This window comes from Sorex fumeus, unplaced genomic scaffold (genome assembly GCF_029834395.1).
Source record: "Sorex fumeus unplaced genomic scaffold, SorFum_2.1 ptg000007l, whole genome shotgun sequence".
NCBI lineage: Eukaryota > Metazoa > Chordata > Mammalia > Eulipotyphla > Soricidae > Sorex > Sorex fumeus.
The window spans coordinates 35,197,873-35,225,706 of NW_026606064.1; the positions used below are offsets into that span (position 1 = coordinate 35,197,873).

At 48.3% G+C, this 27,834-nt stretch overlaps 1 protein-coding gene across 7 annotated transcripts in view; it reads right to left on the reverse strand.

The window, feature by feature from the left end:
• NAV2 (neuron navigator 2) overlaps positions 1-27,834 on the reverse strand; it is an 822,647-nt gene that overhangs the window by 167,941 nt on the left and 626,872 nt on the right. For all 7 annotated transcript variants that reach the window (XM_056130622.1, XM_056130618.1, XM_056130629.1 and 4 more), the window contains 3 exons: positions 19,959-20,071; positions 14,351-14,459; positions 11,443-11,832 (listed from right to left, as the gene is read on the reverse strand). In XM_056130622.1, the coding sequence (XP_055986597.1) occupies positions 11,443-11,832; positions 14,351-14,459; positions 19,959-20,071 (612 nt within the window). The remainder of the gene's footprint in view (positions 1-11,442; positions 11,833-14,350; positions 14,460-19,958; positions 20,072-27,834) is intronic.

Genomic DNA, 27,834 nt, shown 5'->3' on the forward strand with positions numbered 1-27,834 from the left:
GCACCACATTTTCCCATAGCTTGAGCAGACGTTGCCCTTTATTTACTTTTTGGTTTGGGGGCCACACCAGGTGAGGCTCAGGGGGTTATTTATGGCTCTGCACTTAAGAATTACTCCTGGTGGTGCTCAGAGGACTATACGGGAAGCAGGGGATCGAACCTGAGTTGGCCGTGTATAAGGCAAACGCCCTACCCACTGTGCTATCTCTTTGGCCCCTGACATCCTCTTTAAGCAACACTGCTCAAGTAAGTGCAATGTCTCATTCCAAAGCAGACAAGCGGGGGTCTCTAAGCGCAGAGCATGAGGAACATGATTCCAGCGATGCTGCAGAGAGAACCACAGAGCTCTGGGGCATACTGTGTGAACCAGGAAGTGAAAGTAGGTTTCACTTATTGCTGCATGACTCAGGACACAGACAAGAGTCTCCTTTTAGACTCTGAATCTTATTTCACTTTGGGGTCTCAGATACCCATCGACTCTCCCAGGGGTGTCCCAGTCAGGGTGTGGATAATACTCAGGAGTTACTCAGGATGAAGAGGAAAGAGGAAATCTCAGGGAGATTCCTTACCGGGGTTAGAGAGATTCTGCAAAAGACACAGTGATTCTTCCCAGGCAGGCAGAGTCTTGTTTTGTGGCAAGAGCCCGGTGTGAGGCTTTCCCTCTGAGCCCACACAGATGCTCTCCCACAGCTGCTCTGTTGCTCTCTCTCTGGGTCACAGGTGAGCTGCCTTCTGCACTGGATGATTCACTCGCACAGATCATGCAACAAGGCCAGCGGTGTGTGATCGTTCGTGGTGGATGTCAGCTCGGCTTAGCTTATAGGACCAGGTATTTGGGCAAATGCTGATCTAGATGTTGTCGTGAAGGTGCTTTTAAAAGGAGATTAAAATTCAAATCTGTTGACTTTGAGTAAAGCAGATTACCCTCTTATTATTATGGGTATGGCATGGCAGAGCCTGGCAAGCTCCCCATGGCGTATTCGATATGCCAAAAACAGTAACAATAACGGGCCTCATTCCCCTGACCCTGAAAGAGCCTCCAATATGGCACCATTGGGAAGGACGAGCAAGGAGAGGCTGCTAAAATCTCAGGGCTGTGACAAATGGAGGTGCTACTTGCACCTGCTTGAGCAAATCGATGAACAATGGGATGACAGCGATACAGTGACAGTGATACAGTGATTATGGGTATGAGGAGAAAGTGAAGAGAGTATAGGGGTTAAGGCATATAACCTGCACACTGGTCCCATTGCTGGCTCCACATAGTTCCCTGAGCATCACTTAAGTACAGTCCTGGAGGCCCCAACACTACCCAATATCATAGGGGATTATATTCCGGGCAGCAAATTATCCTTGGTTCTTGCATAGTACCACCAACCTGGCTGGCGAAGAATCTCTGGGAAGAAGTTCCCAGACTTCTTGAGAACCTTTTGAGAGACAACCACCCTCCTGCCCCCGGTCCTATGCTCCTACAAACAGCAACAAACAACAACAAAATAATAGGAAAAATAATATGGATGGGCATCATCTAATCTTCATTTTCGTAAACTCTGGGTTGCGACCCCATATATGGGATCATGTAACTGAATGGAGCGGTGGTAAAAAAAAATTGTTGACTACAGGCTTCAGAATACACCAAGACCAAAATCAACCACCAAGTTATGAATCTGGCAAGGCCCGGCTAGACTGTGCTTCTTGGGTAAAAAGGGATTGCCAAGTAGAGAAAGTTTAAGCAGCCCTAGACAGAAGGTCAGACATGGGAAAAGACTGACATTCTCCAAAGGATGAGGAAACGCTGGTCCAGCATGCCCTTGGACTTGAGCTGCAATAGTGATGCTTCTTCTGGAGAAGTGTGACTAGTACCTGGAGCTACACACAGGCCAGCCAGCAGAGATGTGCGGTCACTGTGTCCAGTCGTGTGGTGGCACATGACGTTAGGTTCTTATGGGACACTGAGAGGAAGCCAAACAGATGCACCAGCCCCAAGAAGCCTCGACAGAAGCACCTTCTCTAGGGGCTTCATCAATGTCAACCTCCTTCCTTTACACTATTGGTATAAGAGGGAGGTCAACCACGAATGGTGCTCAGGAAAGAAAACCATGTCCCCATGCTCACAGCCCCAGGGGACAGAGAAGATAGGGCTCCTGACTCCAGTCCTGACAGTTCTTTCCATTAGACCCCGATTTCCCAACCACAAAGAATTTCTTATCTTGATCTGAGTACAGGCACGAAGGATTTGTGTGTAAGTGTCTCAACATAGGCTCACTGTCTCAGGGCCAAAATCCTCCCAACCTCATCCAAATGTTTCTTTTCATGTTCACCTCAATTCGAACTTGGTCTTCCTCCACCTTGTCATCATAAATCTGCTGAGCCACTCTGCGGGCGGCTGGCTCTTGCAAATGAACCGACGGGGCAGAGTCAATGAACTCTGTGTTCAAGATGAAAATATAGAGGCCCTGGGTTTCTTAGGGAGGTGCAGTGCAAAAGCTCAAGAGGAGGAGAGGAAACAGCGAGTCTGTGTGGGATAACTCAGTTCTCCCTAGGCAGGTGCAGTTACCGAGCAGGAAGCTTGGTTCTCCCCAGCCAGGTTTTCCCCAAACAGGTGCAGTTAATGAGCATTAAGCTTGGTTCTCCCCAGCCAGATTTTCCTTGACCAGTGCAGTTACCGAGTAGCAAGCTCAGTTCTCCCCAGTCAGGTTCTCCCCAGCCAAGTTCTCCCTGGCTAGGTGCAGTTACTAAAGAGCAAACTCAGTTCTCCCCAGAGTCAGGTGCAGTTACTGAGTAGCAAGCTTGGTTCTTCTTAGCCAGGTGCAGTTACCGAGCAGCAAGTTCAGTTTTCCCCAGCCAGGTTCTCCCTGACCAGGTGTAGTTACTAAGCAGCAAGCTTGATTCTCCCCAGTCAGGTTCTCCCTGACCAGGTGCAGTTACTGAGCAGCAAACTTGGTTCTCCCCAGCCAGGTGCAGTTACTGAGCATTAAGTTTAGTTCTCCCGAGTTGGGTTATCCCTGACCAGGTGCAGTTACTGAGCAGCAAGCTCAGTTCTCCCCAGCCAGGTTCTTCCTGAGCCTCAGCCTATACTTGTTTCCGGGGTCCCCATCTCTGCCCATCATTTATCAGTCCACTCTCTCTCTCTCTCTCTGTTATGTGTGGAGGCCTGGGCCCTGCATGCAAAGCTGGACTCCACTGCACTGGTCCAGGGGGCTGCTGTCCAGTCATTGTTTTCTTTTTTTTAAAATTCTGGTCTCTGCTGGCTAAATTTATCATCACCACCAGTGACCAGAGTTGGCCTGGGAGCACACGAGAATCTCTCCTCTGGAGTATGCTCCATTGTTCTTTCTCTGCTCACCTGCCTGGCCAGCAGCTGATAAGGGCTGAGAGGTTTCCCACGCTCGGTAAATCAAGAGACTCCGTGCGTGGAACCAACAGAGGGGAAGGGTCCGCGTGATGCACTCCCCGCCCCTTCCCCAGTCCCTGGGGCCAATGGATGATGGAAGCCAGTACCCTCCATCCACCCTGGGAGAGCAAGATGAGCAGGTGGGGTGGCGGGGAAAGCTCTCTCTGCTCTGCTGCAGTGTAGACGGCAGCTGTCTTAACCTGATAGCCATTGAGGGAAGCAGCGGCCACTGTGCTGGCCGGGGATACACAAGGCAAGGAATGAGAGCCAGGAAGAACGGTGACTCCTGCGAGCTCCCACACCGTGAAGAGCAGCAGAGGAGGGATGAGGCTGGGCTTTAAACCTTGCTCAGCCCTTGATGATATATTCTTGTTCTTTTGTTTTGGGGCTACACCTGGCAATGCTCAGGGCTTAGTCCTAGTTCTGTGCTCAGGGGTCACTCCTGGTGGAGCTGGGGAGAGCCATATGGGGTGCTGGGGATGAACCCAGGGTCATCTGCATGCGAGACAAGTGCTCAACCTGCTACACTATCTTTCTGGAGGCATCTTGACTATATTTTATTTTTATTTATTTACTTATTTTGGTTTTTGGGTCTCACCCGGTGATGCACAGGGGTTACATCTGGCTCTGCAGTCAGGAGTCACTCCTGGCAGTGCTGGGAAACCATATGGGATGCTGGGAATCAAACCTGGGTAGGCCGCGTCCAAGGCAAACACCCTATCCACTGTGCTATTGCTCCAGCCCCTTGACTGTATTTTAAATACATGTGTGTGATGTGTGCTGTGTCTGTGTGCATAAGAATGTCTGTCTGTGTATGGGATATGTGTGTGTGTGCGAGTGTGTATGTATAGGTGTGTATATTTGTGTCTGAGCGTGTGTGTTGTGTATATGTGTTTGTGAGTGTGTATGTGTGTCAGTGTTGGTATGTGTGTGCTATAAGAAGTGCAGAATAGTGGCCAGTGGTTCACCCGTGGGCCTGTCCATCTGTCTGTCCAGTGTCTGCTATAGAGTCAGGCAAAAGAGGGGGCGGAAGGGAAACTGGGGACGTCGATGTGGGAAATGTACACTGGTGAAGGGACACTGGTGAAGGTATTGGAACATTATATGACTGAAACCCAATCGTGAACAACTTTGTAACTGTGCTTCTCACTCTGATTCAATTAAAAACAAACAAAAAACCAAAATAGGCTGAGCATTTGCCTCCTTAGAGTCTATCTCTTCCCCCACACTCCTATCAGCACATACACACATACACAGGCAGGAATGACGATGCTGATGTGGTCTTGTCAGAACTTTCGCAGGCACGTCAAAGGAGCCTGGAGAAAGTAGCCACAGCTCTGCTGAGGTGCAATCAGAGAGGGCTCCAAGAAGGAGGAGGCCTGGCAGCAGACAGGGAAGCCAATCTCAGTACCAGTACTGCCCACGCAAAGAAGCAGCAGCTGTCAGGAGGGAATTTCTGTGTCTCTCTAGACCACTCCTCCTGCTCCCAATTTGCTTATTGCAGTCCAGTGTGATGGACTGCGAGACAGGGCCCGAGGTGGTCACTGGGTCCCAGGCTGGGGCCTCTGGGAAAGAAGATAGACACACCCTCTTCTTCTCCCCTGCCAGCCACCAGCCATGAGGGCTCTTAGCAGAACCCTTAGCAGTACTGTGACCTTGACTTTGTCCTTCTGGCCTCCTGAGCACTGAGACATCAAACATCTGCTACGTCAGTCTCCTAGTTGATGATATTTTTCAGTCAGCCGGTGGAAATTCCCTGGCGTCTTTATGAAGTATGTCAGCAGGGATGGTGGCTCCTGGTGGTCACAGGCCAGGCTGTGACCTGTCCATGGAGCCTTCTGACAGCTAAGAGGGAAGGCCTCAGTCATAGAGCAAATAAATAAACATAAAACCCAACAGGGAAAACCCAGCATGCTCAGGAGCTGGCTTTCCCTACTTTCTCAGTGCTCAAGGGTGAAACCAGTGGAATGATTCTCAGTTAGAAATCAGGTGAGGGGCTGGAGCAATAGCACAGCGGGTAGGATGTTTGCCTTGCACGCGGCCAACCGGGGTTCTATTTCCAGCATCCCATATCGTCCCCTGAGTACCGCCAGGTGTAATTCCTGAGTGCATGAACCAGGAGTAACCCCTGAGCATCACCTAAAAAAGATAAAAAAAAAAAATAAAATAATAAAAAAAAGCAAAATAAAAGAAAGAAATCAGGTGAAACCACAGCACTCCATCCTGTATGGGCCACTAGGTGGAGCTATGCATTGCATCAAAAAGGCAAATGGCTGCTTCATGTCCGGTGAATAGAAACATTGAAGGAACATTGAGGATGATATCACAGAAAACCAAAGACCAAAGTCTGGTAAGGCTAGGCAGGGGGCGGGGAGGGGGGCTAGGCTGGGAGAATGGGTCATTCACAGAACAGCGATTAAATAGTTACCATGCTAGTCTCTAAGAGAAGAAAAGGCACTGGAACTACTAAGTGTCAGGTGGAACACACACACACACTCACACACACACACATGTTTACACAGACACACAGACACACACACATACACACAGACACATACACACATAGACATATACACACACACACAGGGCATGACAATTCTTGAGCACTGCAGATCCTTTACCAGATGCTTTTCCAAACTCTGCCTCCAATTCCCAAAGATTAAGAACTTATTTTTTTTGCAGGTAGATTTTTTTTTAGTTTTATTGATTCACCATGAGATAGTTACAAGCTTTCATGTTTGAGTTACAATCACACAATGATCAAACTTCCATCCCTCCACCAGTGGACATTCCCCACCACCAATATCCCCAGTATACCCTCCCTTTCCCACCCTCCCCCTGCCTCCATGGCAGACAATATTCCCCATAGTCTCTCTCTACTTTTGGGCATTATGGTTTGCAATGCAGATAATGAGAGGTTGTCATGTTTGGTCTTTTATCTACTTTCAGCACACATCTCCCATCCCGACCAATTCCTCCAACCATCATTTTCTAGTGATCCCTTCTCTATTCCAGCTGTCCTCTCCCCGCCCACTCAAGAGACAGGCTTCCAACTATGGAGCAACAAAGATTAAGAACTTTGGTAGGTTTGGTAGAACCAGGAAGAAATCTCAAATCTGGGGCTGGAATATTAAAAAAAGGCTCAAGTGTTTGCCTTGCAGGCTGCTGTGTCCTGGTTTAGAATCCTGGCCCTGAGCACAGGCCAATGAGCCTTCCCCTGGCCCCCCAATACCACCCACCCTATTTTAAACACTTCCCAGGAAGAAGGAAAAGCCCACATCTAAGGCAGAGTGGGCTCCAGATGGCCAGAAGCTTGACACAGAATCCGGGAGGCCATCTCAGTGGAGGCATTTTGTTTTCTCTCCTGGGCTCGGTTAGGTTTTAGGGGAAATTCCAGGGAGAAATTCTGGAAAAAGTCCAGAAATAGCTGGAAACCACCTTTGGTGAAGAAGGATAGGCGGCCCAGGGCATCGAGGGGGAGTGGCCAGGTGAGGAAAGACATTCAGAGTCTGCGACATCCAATTAAGAGGCTGAGATCTATTCCCACCACACAAGAAAGCCAGGTGAGCTCTTGGCAGGCAATCTTCCTGATGCTAAATTGAAAGGGTCCTTTTTTCCCCTCTAGGATGTATATCTACACTCTGGAAGATGATACAACTCAGAGCCCCCTTTGAAAAGGCGGGGGGGGGGAGGGAATCATCCTTCCAAACATATGGATGGTAAGTCTGTCCTTTTCATTTCATTCTGTACCATATGGCACTCTGAATTTTTAGACAGAGTTGATGGATTGACTTCACAGATCAAAACTTCGTAAGAGACATCTTCGTCTGTTACTTTTATATTGGCCCCAGTAACTATAGCCGATGCCCAACGTCTCAGTCTAATACAAGGAAGCAGTGACAACTTCTCAAGTCTGTAGATACCCTTGGTCAATCCAAAGTGCAATGCGAGAGTTACACACACACACACACAGACACACAGAGGCATACACACAGGCGCAGAGACATAGGGCAATTCGCCTGTAGGTTCCTTAGCTAAGAACTAAAGTAATGGGACTAAAATCATTCCAGTCCCATGAAAACTACTAAGGGACATACAGAGGTACTTTCACCTCAAAACCACTGCCATCTGATTAGTTGCGGCACCATATTTTTAGGTAATACTTGCACAATTTAAAGCAAGACTCATCACCTCCTGAGCACTGCTAGGAGTGATCCCCAAGGACTGCGGAGGGAGAAGCCCCTTAGCATCACCAGATGTGCCGTTCACCAACCAAAACAACAACAAAACGAATCCGCAGTTTCAGTAAAAACCATGGCGATCGATAGAGGGCCGGGGGTGTGGGGCAAAGGAGATACTGGTGGGATGGAAGTGGTGTGTTATACATATAATCTCTATAGTATTGTAAACCTGTGATAAATCAATTAGCAAATACTTTTTAAAAAAATGTTACATAATTGTAGCCCAAAACATTTTGGTTGTTTTTTTCCCCTCAAAAGTATTGGCATAGGGGCTAGAGCAGGTTGGGTATTTGCCTTCCTTGTGGCTGACTTGGGTTTGATCCCTGGCATCACATATAGTCCCCCAAGCACTGCCCGGAGTAATTTCTGAGTGCAGAGCTGGGAGTAACCCCTGAGCATCAGCAGGTGTCACCCCAAAAGCCAAATACACACACAGGCATAAACTTGGTGACAGCTTTGTGGTAAAATGTGGTGAATATCCACAAGAGAACATGAGCTAGAGACATCAACATATGTTTATACTAAATTCAGACATTTTATTTTGGGCGCTTGGGGTCACATCCAGCTGTGCCAGGGCTCACTGTGATCTGGTGGAGAACAGGGGACCATATGTGATGCTGAGGATTTGAGCTGGATCGGTCACCTGCAAGGCAAACTCCATTCCCCTGTACTATCTCTAAAGCCTACAGTGTCACTTTATTGTTAGTTGTTGCTTTGGAACCACATCTAGCAATGATCAGAGCTTACTCCTGGCTCTGCACTCAGGGATCACTCCTGGTGCAGTGCGGGAGACCATATTGGGTGCCAGGGACTGAACCTGGTTTGGCTGTGTACAAGGCAAGCCCCTTATCTGCTGTATTCTTGCCCTGGCCCCTACAACACCATTTGTAAAAATGGCATTTGTAAAAGTGGCATTTTAAAAACACATGATCTCAGGTTTTTAGGAGCTAGGATTAACTTCCCTATTAGGCTTTCTAAATAAATTTGCTAGAGGTTTTTTTTTTTTTTTTTTTTTTACAAGTGTTTTCCTAAGAGAGCCTCCTCAAGGATTTCTAAGTTGCTCACACATCAAGGCTATGTCCCCTAAAACCTTCTGTTATTAAACACTTGAGTCATCGCATTGTTCCCAAGTGCCGAGATGTTTCAGGTCGATAAGACATCTAGACACTGTCTACACCTTGTGTCTTCATCAGATATTGGCCATGAATCAGATACAACCTCAAAGAGAAGCTTAATTACAGCGGGTTGGTAACCTATTAATTGTAGGTTAGCTCAGGGGAGTTACCGAGACGAGTCCCACCGTGCCAGGCTCGCCAAGTGCTAGCAGCAGAGCTGGCCGCCTGAAACACCCATTTGAGTTCAGTCCGTTTTCTTTCCGCTAACTGTCAACAGCCGTGGGGAGGTGACCAACTGGGCTCTGTGGCACAGAATAAATGACCCGTCTTTCAATAACGACAACGTTGTCATGTTTATAAGATGAAACTTGAGTACAAAGGGCAGGCAGGGATGTGGGCTGCGCCCCAGCCCCTGAATGCAAACTAACAGGGGAGCCTCAAAGCAAAGGCTACGTGCATCTCAGACAGGAGCCAGGCTTAATGAGCTTTCGAGATTGTTCCGACTACAAGCAGCATTAAAAGCCACCTGGGCGACTCCTCATTTTAAAGGTAAATTTGTACATTAAAAGGAATGGGGGTGGGAGGGAGCAAGAGAGAAAAGCCAGACCCAGGGTTCTCCGATTTCAATAATTGGGTGGTTTGCTTACATTTCTACACTTTTATCTGCACTTGCTCTGAGCTGCTTATCTCATTTGCTAAAAATGTAAGCTTTCCAGATCAGGAACTGAAATGTAAACATTTGTGCTTTGTAGTGGGGGATAAAGGCTCTGAATGCAGCTGCAAAAGAAACCAGACTGTTTCAATGTCTCCCCCTGGTGGACACCGTTGCAACTACATCAACATAAATAGAATGACCTGGCAGCGAGGAATAAGACTTACTGAACATTAAGATGAACTGTTATTTTTTTTGGTGTGTGTGTGTATGTGTGTGTGTGTGTGTGTGGTGTGTCTGGTCCACATCCAGAAGTGCTCAAGGCTTCCTGCTGGGTCTGAGCTCAGGAATTACTCCTGGCAGTGCTCGGGGGACCACATGGGACGCTGGGGATCGAACCAGGGTCGGCTGCACGCAAGGCAAATGCCCTACCTGCTGTGCTATTGCTCCAGCCCCAAGATGAACTCTTTAGTGCATATATTAAAACAAAACCCAAAAATCCCCTCGTGGCTACAGAGCTAGCTCACGTGTGCTGAGTGCATGCTTTCCGTGCAGGAAGCCTAGGTCCAATTGCTAGCACCACATGATCTCCTACCCATCTTCAGGCATGACCTCTGAGCACAGAGCAGGAAGCACCCTCTGAGAGCACTGCTGGGTGTGCCAACTCCCCCCCCCGCCCCCCCCCCCAAAAAAAAAAACCCCAGAAAAACAAGGGGCTGGAGTGATAGCACAGTGAGTAGGGCGTTTGCCTTGTACGAGGCTGGCCCTGGTTCGATTCCCAGCATTCCATATGGTCCCCAGAGCAACAGCAGGAGTAATTCCTGAGTGCAGAAGCAGGAGTAACCCCTGTGCATTGCTGGGTGTGACTCCCCCCAAAAAAGCAAAAAAAAAAAAACCCAAACTACAACAACAAAAAAACCCCAAAAAACCCACAAACCCAAAACTCAACTTAAAAGAATTCCTGTTATACCAATGGCAAGTGGAGCTCAGAGCAAGGCGCTAAGCCTCTCTTGCTGTCCATGGTAACAGCATGACTTACCCTGACCGCATACGTCCTTTGCCCATTGAGTCACATGTCCCTCAAGCCAGCAATACTGACTTTCTCCTTTCATTTGTATAAGACACTGGGGATTTGGCGGCCACGCCCCCTGTTTCATGGCTTTTGTTTTTGGAAGCAGGAGGGGACAGGTGGACCAGTGAAAGGCTAACAAAACAGATGAGAAGGAGGCAGAGATACTGCAGCAGGGCGGGTGCTTGCCTTGCATACTAGTCAACCAGCGTTCAATCCCTGGCATCCCATATGGTCCCCTGAGCCTGCCAGAAGTGATCCCTTAGCGCAGAGCCAGGAGTAAGTACAGCCTGATGTGCCTCTTGCCTCACCCTCTCCCTGACCCTCCCCCCTAAAAACCGGAAGGGAGGTGACAGAAACAGGAAACAGACATGAGAGTAGGTTAAGAGACTACAAGACGGTAACCTCTGAGGGACCCTCTGAGAGGAGGCCACTGAGCAGCCAGCCATGCAGAGACTTGGGGAACAGAATCCGCTGAGACATGGATTGTCTGTGCAAAGGCCAGGAGCCAGAAAAGTGTGCCGGCAGCAATTAGACCAAAGTGCTCCGGAAGAGAGAAGCAAGGTGGGTTGAGAGCTACAGGAGCTGGGAGAGGTAGGCAAGGCAAAGGACCAGGTAGGTGATGCGAAGGTCTGTATTCCAAGGCAGGCACTGTGCGGTTTGGAATGGGGAGTCTGGCACAAAAAACGGGCTGTCTGCAGAGTTTGCTGCAAGTGGGCACGGGGCGGGGCTTGGCTGTAGCTCCCCCAGCACATTGGTGGCCAGGCCTGGACGGATGGCTCAGGTCTCGAGATTCTCAGCCTGGCATCAGGCCCTCCCCGGTGCCACACAACCGAGGCAGGTACAGGGGCAAAGAGTGGGAGCAGCCTGCCCTCTGCGCCCCACCATCCACCCATCCAAAGGCTTCTAGTCCCGGAGAGAAGCCGGTGCCGTGCAGCGCTCGGCCTGCAGGGGGCGCGGCCCCGCACTCACCCGCTCGTGAGGTCCTCGGCGCGCATGTTCTTGCTCAGCACATCCCCATCACTCATGTAGCCCGGCGCGTCCATGCTGATGGCCTCCAGCTCCAGGTCCGGGCCCGCCTTGTCCGAGACGTCCACGTGGCAGAGGCTGTTGCCCCTGGGGGCCAGCTGCCTCCTTAGCGGGGCCGAGTACACGTAGCGGCCCGACTCGGTGTTGATGAAGCGGCTGGCGTTGGCGCGAGGCGGGTACCCGTTGCCCAGAGAAGGGGCATCTCCCGCTTGGAGCCGCGGGCTGGACTGGCCGAGTCTCCAGGACAGCGGGGTGGGTCTCCCCGTCAGGCTGAGGATGCTGCGCCCACTTATCTCCGTGGTGACATTGGTGTCGAAGGTGGTTTCCAAGGTGCTGAAATTAGAAAGGTGGGTGTTGGGTCAGCCCCAGCCTCTACCGCAGATATTCATGCTGCATGACTGGCATGCAGTTCTTTCACTTTTTCATAAATAAAAAATAATAATAATAATAAAAAAAACCACCCAACAACATGTCCCTTGGGTCTGGAGCGAGAGGACTGCAAGTAGAGCACTTGCCTTCCATGCAGTGCACCTGAGTTTGAGCCCTGGCACTCCATAAGGTTCCCTGAGCCCCGACGGAAGTGATCCTGAGTGCAGAGCCAGGAGAAAACCCTGAGCACCACTGGGTATAAACCCAAAACAAAACAAAAACTTCTCCTGGCAATAACTACGTAATTGTTCTTCTCCCTTCTTTCTTTTTTCTTATCCTTGTACCAAAATGGGAAGATGTCTTTTTTTACTTTTTTGCTTTTTGGGTCACACCTGGCGATGCACAGTGGTTACTCCTGGTTCACACACTCAGGAATTACTCCTGGCGGTGTTTGGGGGACCATATGGGATGCTGGGAATCGAACCTGGGTTGGCTGCGTGCAAGGCAAACGCCCTACCTTCTGTGTTACTGCTCCAGACCTGGAAGATGCGTCTTAGTGGAACTATGGTGAATGAACTCACATTTCTAAATCAAGTCGTCATTCTGTACATCCTAAGCCTATACATTGGGGGGGGGGGTGGAGTAAAAGCTGAAACTGTGCATCTGTGCAATATTCTGAAAAACTTGGGGGAGATATACCCCCAAAACCCATGGGACAGGAGGTCCACTACTCACAACTACCTTGATGAAATGATCTTAACTATTGGAATCTTCTTCCCAAACCATGGAAGGAAGTAGAAAATACTGGACTAGGAATGACAGGCCAGAGAGGTGCCATCTGTCCTATCATTCTAGAATGATCTGCAAGCAGTGGCACAGCCTTCCTTTCCTAAAGCCAAGGTGTGCCCATTCAAAGTAAGAATCACCTAATGCAACAGCTCACCTCTGCCATTCCCTCCTGACTAAGCAGTGGGAAGAGCCCTGCTCCTTGAATTCTATAAGGTCCATTTTCCTCAATCTTTTCCCCCACATTTTGTCCAAAATGACATCTGAATTGAGAATCCAGGAAAGATGCTTTGGAGCTGGGAGTTGAGAACAGGGATACACTGAATTACACAACATGGCTCTGCCATGATGGAGCTCAGGCCTAGTCACGTGAACTCCCCACAGGCTTCACGGCTCAGAGAGGACATTGCTAAAACTCCTCAGAGCTGCCACAGAGATTTCCCAACTGGGCTACATGAGTCTTTTTTGCAGAAGAACCATCTTGCCATTTCTCTGTCCTGATCACCATCTGAGTTCAAGCCAAGAAACCATCAAACTGTGGGCAGCTTCGGTGATTATGGTAGAAGCAGGGGATGCTTCATACCTCATAACAGGGTCACTGGGTCCTGCCTCTGGCTTTCAAGTGTTCAGATATCTAAAGGTGTAGGGGACCGACCAAATCACCACCCCCCTGGAAAAACTGATTCAAAGCTTCACCTGCTGGTGGCCCCAATTTCCTCAGAGTGGGGTCCCCTGAGGTACAGCCCCAGTTTTATTTAAGACAGAATGCACTGTGGTTACCCCAATCTACCAAAACTGCTGGCAGTAGGGGAGTCTTGCGGTCTCCTCTCCACATTCATTCATCAAGAGCCTGAATTGCAGATTTGTGGAAGTCTGGTGGGAGCAAATTGGGGCTTTGCCTTGATTCTCAAAACCAAACACCGACTGTGAAACTTGATTCTTTCAAAGCCATGAACGGGGCCTGGGGTCTCAGCCCCCTCCACATCTTGCTTGACAAGGAGAACAGACTGACAAGTGTTTCCAACAAACTCCTAGGTTTCACCGAACTGCATCCTGGTTTAAACATGATCCTGAGTTTTTAGGATTATTTCCTTAGGTGTCTTACTATGTGCATGACTAACAACATTACGGTGTTATCAGAGGAGCGGGTAGGAATTCAAGTTATTCTCTTTATCACACAGGTCAAAAGGAGTGCAGCTGCTGGTTCAGCAGCTAGGCCCAGAGCTATGGAAAATGCATGCACAGTGAAATTTAAATGGAGCTTCTTTACTTCCTGTGAAACACATCTAGCAACTGGCTTTGCAGAGCAATCCGGAATCCTTCTCAGGTTTGTACTCCTTATTTAGGCATGTTGGCTGGAGGGCATTCTTGGTGAGTGCCTGAAGATTTGAGAATCAAGGACATATACTCCATTGTTTTTGTTTGTTTGTTTGTTTTGTTTTTGGGTCACACCTGACAATGCTCAGGGGTTTCTCCTGACTTTGCACTCAGGAATTACCCCCAGGGTCTTAGGGGACCCAATGGGGTGCTGGGGATCCAATGTGGGTCTCTTGGCAAGGCAAACACCTTACCTGCTGTACTATTGCTCCAACCCCGTTTACTCCATTATTAACCCAATCACTTTACCAGAGGCAGAGAGAAGCAGTGTGACTGCCCGTGCTAGCTAGCTCAACCAAGTCATGCATGCTGCAGTTACCTGTGTGTAACCTGAGTTCCCCGTAAACTGGACATGGTCTCTTCCAAATTCTGCCGCAGATCAGCGATGTTTTTCACCGTCCGCAGTCGCCGAGCCTCCGGGTCTTCCCCTAGGAAGAGGAGGTTTATAAAGCAACTTTGACTTTTTGATGGATCATGAGGTCCCTGAGAGCAAGGATGGTGTTTGTGACTAGAATATTGTCCAAATTCAGTACCCAACTCCCTTGGGGATTCTTAGAAGAATCTGACAATGAGGAAAGGCATGATGGACTAAATGAATGGATCAAAGGTTGTGTGGAGGGGTAGTAAGTGAATGGTTGAATGGAAGGATGGATAAGAGGGTGGGTGGATGAATGGACAATTGGATAGGTGAATAGAGGGGTGGATGAATGGATGAATGTTGGATAAAGAGATGGATGTACAAAAGGAAGGATGCATAGATGGGTGAATGAATGTTCAAAGGAAGATGTTAAATCCAAGCAAAGAAGTTTTTCTTCTCCCTCCAGGCTCCTCTTAAAATAGATGGGGGAGTCTAGCTTGTGGAGAAGCAAAACACCTAATCCCATGTTTACACACGTTTACCCTGTTTCCAATAAAGACAGAGACAGAATAAATCCGGTCACTTTTCAGAAAGGAATTTTGAGCTATCCAAAAGTGGGCAAGGCATTTTATCATCTCATCCCCAATGATACATCCTGTCTTCCTGTCCTACTTGACAATTTGCAGTGGCTATAAAAAGACCCGTGAATCACAAATAGCTCTACAGAAAGAAGTTTGCCTCTTTAGGTTACATTTGTCATGTCATCTCAAGTCCTGGCTGTCCTGTGGCCTGTAGGTTCCTGGGGAAGATGCGGTTCCTCTCCATCCTTTGGATTCCATAGCCCTAAAGTGAACACAGCAAGAACGCTGACCTCAAAGGACAGTGCAGGGATGAAACAGCAACGGGCCTGGAGATAGCTCAATACCTGCCACACTCAGCCTTGTCTGCGGGTACTAAAGCGCAGGGGGCCAGTAAGAAACGTCAGGGCTGCTGGGGGAGGCAGGTGGGGGAGACTGCCAGTCTACGGACATGGGTGTCCACAAATACCCAGCCAGCCGGAGGTCAAGCTGACACAAATGTACTAGGAATCAACACCAAGAAGGATCACCCATAGCTCTGATTGGCTATGCCTTGGGCCTTCTGGCTGTTCCATTTGCGACACTGGGTTTACATGGGGATGACCTGGATGCCAGGGCTTCAGTGTGGAACAATGAAGCCACATCCAAGTGTGAGCTACTTGTGACATGCGCCAGTGTCAACAGGTTAAAGGAATCAAACATTTCCCTCTCAAGGAATTTCAGAGAGGGCTGAGAAAGACTCAAGAATACACAGTGAAAGGTTTATATACACGTCTGTTTTGAGACTCAGGTAACACATTTCCAACAAGATCTCCAGAGCCCATCAGGGGAGTTGCAAGTACGACTGACACTAGACATTAAGACTTCCCCGCAGTGGGCATTCCTATGGCTAGAAGAAGCTGAAGGATACCCTAGAATGAACCTTCCTGCTGAAGCAGAACACAAGGTCTTTATGGCTGCCAGTATTGAGACTGCAGCTTGCATACAATCTGTGATCTGTGATTAAAGGGGGAAAATTTGCTGCAGCCAACGCGATCCCTAGGAAGGCAAGTGTTTTCAATTTTCTCTCTCCCTTTTAACCAAGGAAAATTCGGAAGGCACTTTTCTTATCTGAAAAGTAGTAAAACCTGCATTTCCCTCCCAATTCTTCAAAGCACGTGTATGTGTTTTGAATGAAAAGCAATAATGAAACGCCTACCTTGTCTACCCCTCTGGCCTTGCGGGAATGTAAAATGTAATTGCTACCAATTAGATATCTCTCACTGCCAATCTGACCCCAATTTATCAAGGTAAGAATGCCCAAAAAGGTGCAGATTCTTTGGATAACTCTAAATACAGCAGTGAATACATACCTAGTAGGAAGCTCTAGGAAGACAGTTTCAAATGACTGTCATTGATCAGACACCAAAAGCATCATAATTCTATTTCTTATATATCCTTGTATTGATATTGAGGGGGGGGTTTTGGTCATACCTAGCAGTGCTCAGGCACGATTCCTGGCTCTGTGCTCAGGGGTCATTCCTGGTGGTACTTGGTAACCATATCTGGTGCTGGGGGTCCAAAGTTGGCAGGATATAAGACAAGTACCTTACTCCCTGTACTCTCTCTGGTCCTGTGAGGGTGTTTTAATCTGCATTAAGTCTCTTTTAGAAATTCAAAGATCTTTGAGACAGAACAACAGACTAGCACCTGTCCTTTGGGGAACCTCATGCAAATCTATTGACATCCAAAATATATTCAGTGTCTAAGAGAAGTTTGGAACAGGTAGAAGAAAAAGCACATAAGGGTCTAAAAAGTGGCACTGTCACTATTTGCCAGCTGACCCTGGACAAGTAACTCACTTTTCCCAAATGAGTGTGTTTGTGAGTGTGTGTGAGTGTGGCAGGGGTGATAAAAGCCCTTCCCTCAGGATAAGTAGAGAATCAGATGGCATGTAGGGTTTACAGGCTTGACACCTAGGAGAGCTCCCTAAATCTGGTTTTTCTGTTTTTTCTCTGGAGGGTTCTACAGGGAACTCTTTGCTCCCCACCAAGCCCTACAGAAAAACAGATTTTGAGAGCAACATGGACACAAAATGTAGGACTCTGGACTTAAAATGCTTGGCTTTGGCAGACCACATTCTGAGCTGCTAACCCTGGTCCTTAGAAGGCGGGCAAAGTGCAAGATTTTTTTCCACCAACAAAATTAATACACACCCACAATTTTGGAGGAAATGGCAGGTGTCTTTAGTTCACAAAAAAAAAAAAACAACAAAAAATGAGAGTTATACCCCTGCTTCTTGTGGCTCTCTTGCATTGGCCAAAGTCATCCCTCCCTCACATCACTAGTCATGAAAGAGAATGAGCCACATTCTGAACCTAACAGCACAGGGTTTGGGGGATGGTGAAAAGTGAGCATGGAAGGAACCAGGGATCTGTATGTGGAAGAGGGAAACATAAGGAATAAGCTGCTACATGAAAAAGAATGGCAATGGGCTGAGAGATTTGGGAGACTGAATTATATCCCGGGATTAGAAACACAAGAGTAAGGCATTGCACTATTAATGGCAACATAAGAAAAAAAAGGGAAGAACTTTTGGAAGAATTATCTTTTGGTTACAAGAGATGGAAAAATGATACATCATTGAATGGTAGAAGGGTTTTATGGGCTGAATAAGTGTGGTGTCGTCTAATTCAAAAATCTCGATTGTATTTCATGCAAATGACCAAGCCCATGAAGAAATATACCCATCTGCAAAAGCGAGGGGAAGAACTAAGCCATGGATGAAACAGTGTCATAAATGTCCATTTCTGAATGCATTCACCATTTGTTGTCATGTCCAAGGACTGGTTGTGGATAAATTAAATTTGACCTTGCAGTGCTCGGCAGAGACTTCATAAAATAATTCACAGGAAATTATGTGTGTATGTGTGTGCGTTCCACTGATTGGACATAAACATGAAGTGAGTAGGAAATCTCCATTAGCAATCAACACCGTCTGACTTCATACCAGAGAGCGCTTAGTCAAGCAGGGCTGGTTGATGAATTCTGTTGTTCATCAGGCAGGACTGGCTAAGGAGAAGATCTGTTTCCCAGGCCAATTGACAGCATCTCTCTGAGCTCCTACTTGGTTTCATAGTCCTGAGGCAGAGATGTACACAGAGAGAAAAGGGTGGAAAATGAGAGAGAGAGAGAGAGAGAGAGAGAAATAGACAAAGACAGAGAGACAGAGACAGAGAGAGAGAGACAGATACAGAGAAAGAGACAGAAAGAGAGACAGAGAGACAGATACAGGGGGAGATAGAGACAGGAGAGAGACAGAGAGACAGATATAGAGACAGAAAAAGAGACAGAGAGGAGAGAGAGAGACAGAGACTGAGAGAGAGAGAACAGGCTGCAGTCTGTCTCTTGGCAATTCAAGTGTCAAGAGGTATGTTCTGGAATGGCTGTCTCTCCTTCTCAAATGTGCGGTTTTGCTGAGCCTCTAGGTGTCTGAATCCTGTCAGCTCCACGGAACATGCATCTGATAAACACCAACTGGGCTGAGGGCAATGACCTGGCTCTTTTGATGGGAGCAAACTGGAACATGATCTGGAATGCGTATGAAGACTACGTGGTTGTGTGTCTGAACCCCACACATTTCGCCCAGAGCTGGGCCCTCTTGGCAGCTATTCATGTGGGGAAGCTACACATTCCCCTTTTCAAGGGAAAGGAAGGTAAAAATCAGTCCCAAATGTGGGGTGTGGAACCACCCTGAGATGGATCACTTACAAATGGCTTAAAAACACTCTTCTCCATCACTGCCCTGCCAGTGTAACCAGACACAATTCAAATGCTCAAATCCTCTGAAATGCAGCTAATGACAATGGGGGTAAAATTCAATCACTCATCTTGCGATTTCCACCTGCCATGGGGGCTATTACGATGTTGTGTGGTCATAGATATTTTGTCCTTTTAAAAATCTCTGTTTATAAATCAGTGGATTTTAAATAGGGTTTCAATGTTTGGCCCAACTCTGGAAAAGATAAGATACCAAAAGAATGGTGTGATTTACCTGTAACTATTACAGCTGTTTGCTACCCTGATCAGAAGGTAACGGAGCACAGGCAGAGAGAGCAGAAAGAGAGATGGAGAAAGTGCTGACTCCGAAGGCACCGCAGTGGGAAACTAACTCAGGTGCTTGCTCTTCTTTATATAAAGACCTGGTACTCGGGGCCAAAGAGATAGGACAGGGGTTATGGTACTTCCCTTGTATATGACCAACCCCAGTTTGGTCACTGGCACCATATATGGTTCCTTGAACCCTTCCAGGAGTGATCACTGAGCTCAGAGCCCCCAGCACCCCCAGGAATGTCCCACAAATGAGCAAACAAAAAGGATCTGATAAACATTATTAAATAAATATTTGTGAAATTAATAATAGAAAGCAATGTACTTTTTTAAAAAAACATAATAATCTTTAACCACAATTATCTGGACTACAGTTAAATAAAATCAAATTTTTTTTTGGTGGGGTTGGTAGAAGGAGCAGACTGTGGTCTTCTTTCCAATGAATAAAGCCTGTTACAAACACATTTCAATCAGGACTTCCACACAGGAGAGGGGAAAAAAAGAGTTTTTTGAGTTCTGACTCTTCTTGGAAAGCAACTTTATCTGAAGAATAAACAAGGAGATGCAAAGTTAAGTCAGCGTCTTTGTATCAGAGCAGCCTGCACTGAGTCAGTAAATGGATGGAGTGGGAATAGAGCTTAAAAATCAGATTTGGCAACAGGTCAAATGAGGTAACATATTGATAGGGTGAGCATGGGATGGCAGAGAGTCAGAGCTCACAAGAAAGCGTGAACAGGAAAAGAAAAAGAAAACTGCAAAGAGAAAAAATAAGGTTTCTCAATCAATACTACAGAACAGCAACCTCACATCAAGTTGGCTCATGCCGGGCGGCCAGCAGTAGACACTTCCATGGGAGATCTCATCACCACAACAGATCCAGCATTTCTGGGCTCAGTACTCACCGGTGAGTTCTTCCAGAGCGGGCTGTCCACTCTTGGTGTAGTGGCTTGGCTCCATGCTCACGCCTGCAGAGCCGGACTCGGCAGTGACATTCCCTTCCGTGTCTGTCTGGGACCTTTGCACACAAACCAAAGCAGATGCACTGGTCAGTGGAGAGAACGGGCACATCTGGACTGGGCTCTGCCCACAGCACCCACCACCACCGCCTTTAGCCTGGAGCTTCGGAACACCGCAGACGGGTGCTAAATAATTCATTAGCGCATGTGGAGCAATGTCCCAGAAACAGAGACAGCCACCCAACTGTAAAAGATGAAATATTCATCGGCCAAAGGCAAAGTCTGTGATCCTGCTCTGGGGGGTGGGGTGGGGTGGGGTGAGGTTTAGCCAAGAAAACGCTCAGGGGGTGCTGGGTGGTTTGGAATATCTTCTATACCAAAGAGCAACTTCTAAAGAACCAAGAACACGAGGAAGTCAGACATGAAGATGACTCCACTGACAACCCCAAGGCTGCCTCCCCCACAAAAAAAAAAAAAAAAAGAAAAAAACAACCCTCCTGACATGGCTCTTCTGAAAAGGTGACTCTAAACCAGTCAGGGGTGGGTGCCAAGCAGGTGTGTTTGCCCTCTAGGCTTCTGATTCAGAGCTCAGATCTCCTGACATGAAAGGTCTCCTTGATTGTTATTTCAACACTTGACTGAAATCCGTACTTTCCCCAAAAAGTCTCACTGCCCTTATTTGTCAAGCAAATTGGCTGCTCCATGCCACGGGTCCTTGACACGAGCTCTCTCTGCTCATGGGTCTGAGCTCGGATGTTGACTCCAGGTATAATATTATTAGTCCATTTGCAACCAGAGTGAATTCAGCCCGATTTCACTACTTCATATAAAAAAAAATACTGCCAAAAATGTAAATGGCCTTAACGTGTGGGGAGGGGCAGACACCTGTCAGATCATTCATGAACTCTGCTTCTCCTTCTTTCTCCCTCCTGAAGCACCTGGCTCCCCATGCCAGCCATCCTTACCTCTGAAGGGTTCTCATGCCCTGGGGGTTCTTCACTCCCTAGCTAGTCTCCATGCTCTCCTCATCTCTGTCCACACCACACAAATAAACAGCTGCAGCCTTTAGCAACTGGCAACTGGGTGGAGAAACTAGTGCCCCAACCCCCCCCCCCCCACATTTCTTCTTATTGGTATTCATAGTACTTTAAAATTTTTCAATGAGGGTCTGGAGTGACAGTACAGCAGGTAAGGTATTTGTCCTGCATGCGGCCAACCCAGGTTTAATCCCCATCAACCCATATGGTCCCCAAGCACCTCAGGGGGATGAGTGGAGAGTCAGGAGTAACTCCTGAGTATTAAGGGATGTGTCTCACCAACAAAAAGTTTTTCAATGAACCCCAGTGTTTAAAGAGTGGGGAAATTTTCATACAAAATGCCTGGCTCTTCTGCCTCTTCCCAGCAAACTAAGGGAAGTTCCCGTCTGAGCTCTCATTCTTGTAGGCTGCTGCCTCTGGCCCGAGCTAGCTTTCTCTGGACCCATGACTCATCTCACCTCTGGGACACCGGTGCGGCCTTGGAAGCATGACCCCTGTTTGAGACACGCTCCCATCTGTCCTCTCTCCTTTGGCCCCAATATCCTTGACTGGTCTTTGCGACATGAAGTGATGCTATTGCCGTCAAACAAAGGGCTTCTGGGGATTGTCCAGTGCCTACAGGAGAAAGTCTAAACTCTGTGCATCCTGGACACTCCCTTTATTTCCAGCTCTTGCCACTCCCCGCTTTAGACACCGTCCCGCCCTCTGACCCACCCACATGGGGCTCCTCTGCTCCCAGATTCTGCCAGGCCCTTAACAGCTGGCCTTCTCTGGGACTCCTGAATGTTCCTGAGGTCATTCCTCATCTGCCTTGAGTCCCATCCCATGTCATCCTGGTCTGGAAACCTTCTTGGACTTTGCCCAAGTAAGGCTTCCTGCCCCGGCATGTCTGCATAGCTCTCTCCTGGTTTTCCTGAAGTAAACTTCCTGATGAACCTGTGAGCTGGTGAGTGACCCTTCCTCAGCTGAGTGAGAAGCACTCTGAAGGCCATGATATGTGCACACACAAACCTGGTTAGCATGTAGGGCCGGGGGAGCTGGAGCATAGACCTGCATCCATTAATCCTGACTTCCAAGCCAGCACTGTATACTCCCCAAAACATATTTTGGGTGTGGCCCCAGGGCTCCCTTGTGTTAGCTGGGACTGCACACACAGTCAGGCTGACAGTGGCCGGAAGTGACCCTTAGTGCCCCCCCCCCCCCAGCTCTGCTCAGGAGGCCTAAAAGTTTTAATTAAGAATGTTTAAAAGTATGTCATCTGGGGGCTGAAGCAACAGCACAGCGGGTAGGGCATTTGCCTTACACGGGGCTGACCTAGGTTCGATTCCCAGCATCAAATATGGTCCTCTGAGCACCTCCCGGAGTAATTCCTGAGGGCATGAGTCAGGAGTAACCCCTGGGTATCGCCGGGTGTGACCCAAAAAGAAAAAAGAACAAAAAGAAAAGAATGTCATCTGTTCAAGCTGAACAGGTACACAGGTAGAGTGAGCTGAGTGGACAAATGAGAAAATGTTCAGTCTATGAAGATGCTGAGTACTGGATGAAGCATGAGGCTGGACGTGTGAACCTTGAGCTGGCCGAGGGTCTGCAGTTCACAACATGGGCCCCTGCTCCCTGATGAGTGAATCTCTTCACCTGTGGGAGCCTTGGGACTCTCATCTCCATGGCTGGGACAACAGCAAGTCCCAGCTGTGAGCAGGAGAAAGTGGTAGAGTCCACTGCTACCTGTGACCTGTATGAGTAATTGGGAGAACGATTCATCTACTATTATTTTAGATAAAAATCAACATCAAGGGGCTGGAGCGATAGCACAGCGGGTAGGGCCTTTGCCTTGCACGTGGCCGACCTGGGTTCAATTCCCAGCATCCCATATGCTCCCCTGAGCAATGCCAGGAGTAACCTCTGAGTATCGCCAGGTGTGACCCAAAAAGAAGAAATAATCAACATCAAGAGATTCCAGTGGGTCGCAATTCCAGTCCTGGGAAGATACCCCGGAGAGGCAAAAATGTATAGTCGAAGCCACATCTGCAATTGTCTGTTCATTGCAGCACTGTTTACAATAGCTAGAATCTGGAAAATACCTGAATGCCCAAGAACAGATGACTGGTTAAAGAAGCTTTGGTACATCTACACAATGGAGAACTATGTAGCTGTCAGAAAGGATGAAGTCATGAAATTTACATACAAGTGGTACTACATGGAAAGTATCATGCTAAGTGAAATGAGTCAGAAAGAGAGGGATAGACATAGAAAGATTGCATTCATCTGGGGGATATAAAGTAACAAAATAGGAGACTAACACCCAAGAATAGCCGAGATAAGTACCAGGAGGATTACTCCATGGCTTTGAGGACAGCCACACACGCTAGGGGAAAAGGCAGCTCAGATAGAGAAGGGAGCACCAAATAAAGGGTGTTGGGAGGTTCCTCTCAGGATGGGAAATGCGTGATGAGAGTAGACTATAGTCCGAACAAGATTGCCACTCAATGTCTCTTTTGCAAACCACAGCACTCAAAAGGAGAGAGATAACAAAAGGGAATGCCCTGCCACAGTGGTAGAGTGGGATGGGGGGAAGGGGGTGGGAGGGATACTGGGACTGGTGGTGGTGGAGAATGGGCACTGGTGGAGGGATGGGTATTCGATCATTGTATAACTGAAACCAAAGCACAAAAATTTGTAAGTCTACAACTGTACCTCATGATGTTTCACTAATAAAAATTTAAGGAAAAAAACCTCAAAAACAACAACAACAACAACAACAAAACCAAACAAACAAAAAAAGAGATTCCAGTGGGTCACTCTAAGTTCCAGATAGCAAGCCATAGATATACATATCTTTTTTTGGGGGGGTCACACCTGGCGATGCCCAGGGTTACTCCTGGCTCTGCACTTAGGAATTACTCCTGGCAGTGCTCAGGGAACCATATGGGATGCTGGAAATCGGACCCGGGTTGGCCTCGTGCAAGGCAAACGCCCTACCCATTGTGCTATCACTCCAGCCCCCCATCTCTTCCTCTTACTAGTGAAGATGAGCAGGTCTAGATGCAGAGCGGGATTTAAGAAAGCCAAATAAATATCAGTGATTAAGAAATTGGTCTTGGGGACTGAAGAAATAATATAGCAGGTAGGCTGGATGCCTTCCATGTGGCTGACCTTAGTCCCGGGAGCCCCATTAGGAAGGATCCCTGTGCACCGAGCCAGGAGTAAGTCTGGAGCACCCTCAGGTGTGGCCCACAAAAAAAACCAAAACAAAACAGAACTTGGTCTCATTTTATGAAGAAGAGCATTATAACACATACTCTTGTGAATGAGGTGAAGCTGCTAAATAAAGAACGATGGTAAACTATTTCTTGCAGTTACTAACCAGGTTTCTACATAGGATTTGCTTTTACTTTCAAATTTAGAACCCTGAAAAGACTTTTTATGTCCACGACACTTAAAAAACAAAACAAAACAAAACAAAACCCCAAACTTGGCCTCTCCAGTTTGACCCACCTGGGTTTAAGCACTAGTTCATCTAGTTATCAGCTCTGATGGCTGGAGTGATAGCACAGCGGGTAGGGCGTTTGCCTTGCACATGGCTGACCTGGGTTTGATTCCTCGTCCCTTGCGGAGAGCCTGGCAAGCTACCGAGAGTATCCCGCCCGCACGGCAGAGCCTGGCAAGCTCCCCATGGCGTATTCGATATGTCAAACACAGGAACAACAAGTCTCACAATGGAGACGTTCCTGGTGCCCGCTCGAGCAAATTAGTGAACAATAGGATGACAGTGCTACAGTACTATCAGCTCTGACATTGAGCAAGTCATTGAACGCCTCCAAGCCTCAGTCTGTGTATCTATGGAATGGGAAGGAGAAGAGCAGGCAGGCAGCATGGAGCTGGGGGGAGACCCTGAGTAGCCTTTAGCTGGGTCTCTGTATGCAGAGCAGCTCCCAAGGCCACTCAAGGACCCTCATGCTGGCAAACAGAAACCAGGGGCAGTTCTCTGCTGCTTCTCACCTGCTCACCTGGAGAGGAAAGGGGCTTGCGGATGGGGCACGGACAGCATCTGGGGGAGCATGAGCATTAAAATGGGTTTTGACTGGGGGACGAGGCAATAGTACAGTGGGAAGGGCATTTGCCTTGCATGCAGCTGACCCGGGTTTGATCCCCGGCATCCCATGGGGTTCCACAAGCACTACCAGGAGTAACTCCTGAGTGCAGAGCGAAGAATAAGCCCTGAGCACCGCCGGGTGTGACCCAAAAAGCCAAAAATAAAAAATGGGTTTGACTAGTAGGGAAAATATTTCCTTCTTCCTACTTGCCAGACATTTGTTCTGTATCACTAAGAGTTTCTCCCCAGGGCTGGAAAAAATAGTGCAGGGGTTCAGTGCCTTGCATGTGGCCAATGCCAGTTCGATTCCTGGCATCCCCTGTTTCCTCAAGCACAGTCAGGCATGACCCCTGAGCTAGGGCTAGGAACAGTCCCAGAGCACTCCGTGTCTACAGCTATCTCACCCTGATGCAGCCGATCTTGCCTGAGCACCCTTTACCCAACACTGACCCAACCCTCCCTTCTGAAATAGAAAAAAGTTTCCCTCTTAGAGAAAAGCTTAGAATTCCAGAAAAATCTGTGAATGCCTGACGTGTCTTGTAATCCTTTGAAGGATTACAGCCAAAATCCAAAAAAGGGAACAGAGAGGGAAGGGCAGGGTGCTGATCCAAGATCTCCATATCGTTTGAATTCTGAAAAGGCAAATCTGGAAGCTGCAAAAGAGAAGCCTGCATCTGCATGAGTTCAGGCCGATCCATGTCATTGGAAGGATAAAAATTTCACGGGGTGCAATTCGGCTGTCTTCACGGTCGAGAGAATAACCGCCTGCAAAGCCCGATATGGACCAGAACAGAGCCATGCACCATGACTGAGCCCTGAGTGTGTCTCGGGCCAGTTGGCTGAGAGACTGGCTTATTTTACAAAAAGATGGCCAGAGACGAATGAAAGCATCCAGAGGGACCCTCTGCGAAGGGGCAGGTGAAAGAAGGAAAAGGCAGAGTTCACTGTACTCTGCTGGGTAGAGTGGGGGAGAGGGGGATTTGAGAAGGAGGAGGGGCGAGGAGGTTTGTGTCGGTGGGGGATGGAAGGTCACCCCTGAAATCGAGAATACTACAGCACTGTCTGGAGGAGGAAGGGGGAGAGGGGGATTAACTGGCTCTTTGCAAACACAGGAAGCTAAAAACTCAGGCATGAATCTTCACCAAAGAGCAGGCATGTAAAACACATGAGCACAGGTGTGCTGTCCTTGCTGCCTGTGTGCTTGCGTCCCCCCTGACGCAGGCTCGTAGGTGAACGTCTGTGCCTATGGGGAAGGCACACAGTGGTGGACGTAGCTGCACTAGGTTAGAGCGGTCAGATGGGTCTAGAAGGCGATATATACCGTATCCACAGCAGGGACCAGTCATGGCCACACTGTGCACCACGACCAAAGCACAGCTCATCACTAGCTGATGAGGCGAGGCTGGTACAGGCCTGGGGAAGATGCAGCCCCATTCTGCAAAGGTGTATGTGGGCAGGCCGAGTCGCCGGAGGGCCTCCCAGGTCAGAGCATGTGGGGTAACAGCTCCGCCCGAATCTAGGATTTCAGGGAAAAGCCGAGGCCAAGGGGAGAACAAGTGAGAGAGGGATGGACAGATGAGAGGGCAGGACAGGTGTCAATCAACACCCACGCCTCTCCCTGGACGGCACAGTTCTCTCCTAGAGCACCTCACCACTGCCCTTTCCTGCCTCGTCTTGCTGTCCCCACCAAAGACACACGGATGAGACCATGATCACACTCCCTAACATGTGTAGCGGCCCAAAACCAAGGCTCTGCGCGTCCGAGACAGACGCTTCGGAATTTTGCACTTTTTGTTGTTTCAAAGACATTTATGTTGGGACGGATGCTGAGGCCAGCAGCCAAACCCCATGGTGGCACATGGGCACATGATGTCGCGGCTTCGGAAACACCTTTGGGTTCTCTCACCCCAGGGGAAACTCCCGCTCACCTGGGATCACTCCCAGTCTCCCCTGAACTCTGCAGCACTCACTGTGCCTACGGGCACACTGTGTTCGTCTCTGCTGGGGCCCAAGTAGCCAGCCTTGGAACCCCAAAGGCACCAGCAAGGCCCATTCCCACAGTTGGCCCAGGTATTTGGGGCAGTGTGTGCACACGTGTGTGCATGTGTGTACTTGTGTGTGTATGTGTGTGTCAGTATGCGTGTGTGCATATATGTGTGTGCGTACGCATGTGTGTATGTGTGCGCACATGTGAGTATGTGTGTGTTTGTGAGTGTATGTGTGTGAGTGCGTGTGCGTGTGTGTTTGTGAATGTGCATGTGTGCGCACATGTATGTGTGCATACACATACATGTATATGTGCGTGCATGTATGTGCATGCACAAGTGTGTGTGCATGAGCACATAGGTGCATGTGTGTATGTACATTCATGTGCGTGCATGTGTTTGTGAGTGTGCGTGCATGTTTGTGCATGTGTATGTTTGTGAGTGTGATGTGAATGTATGTGTGTGTGTGAGTCTGTGTGTGTCTGTGTGCATGTGTATGTGTGTGCGTGCATGTATGTGCATGCACAAGTGTGTGTGTATGTGCACATAGGTGCATGTGTGTATGTACATGCATGTGTGTCCATGTGTTTGTGAGTGTGCGTGCATGTTTGTGCATGTGTATGTGTTTGTGAGTGTGATGTGGATGTGTGTGCGTGAGTGTCTGCATGTGTGAGTATGTGTGTGTGTGCATGTGTGTATGTGTGTGT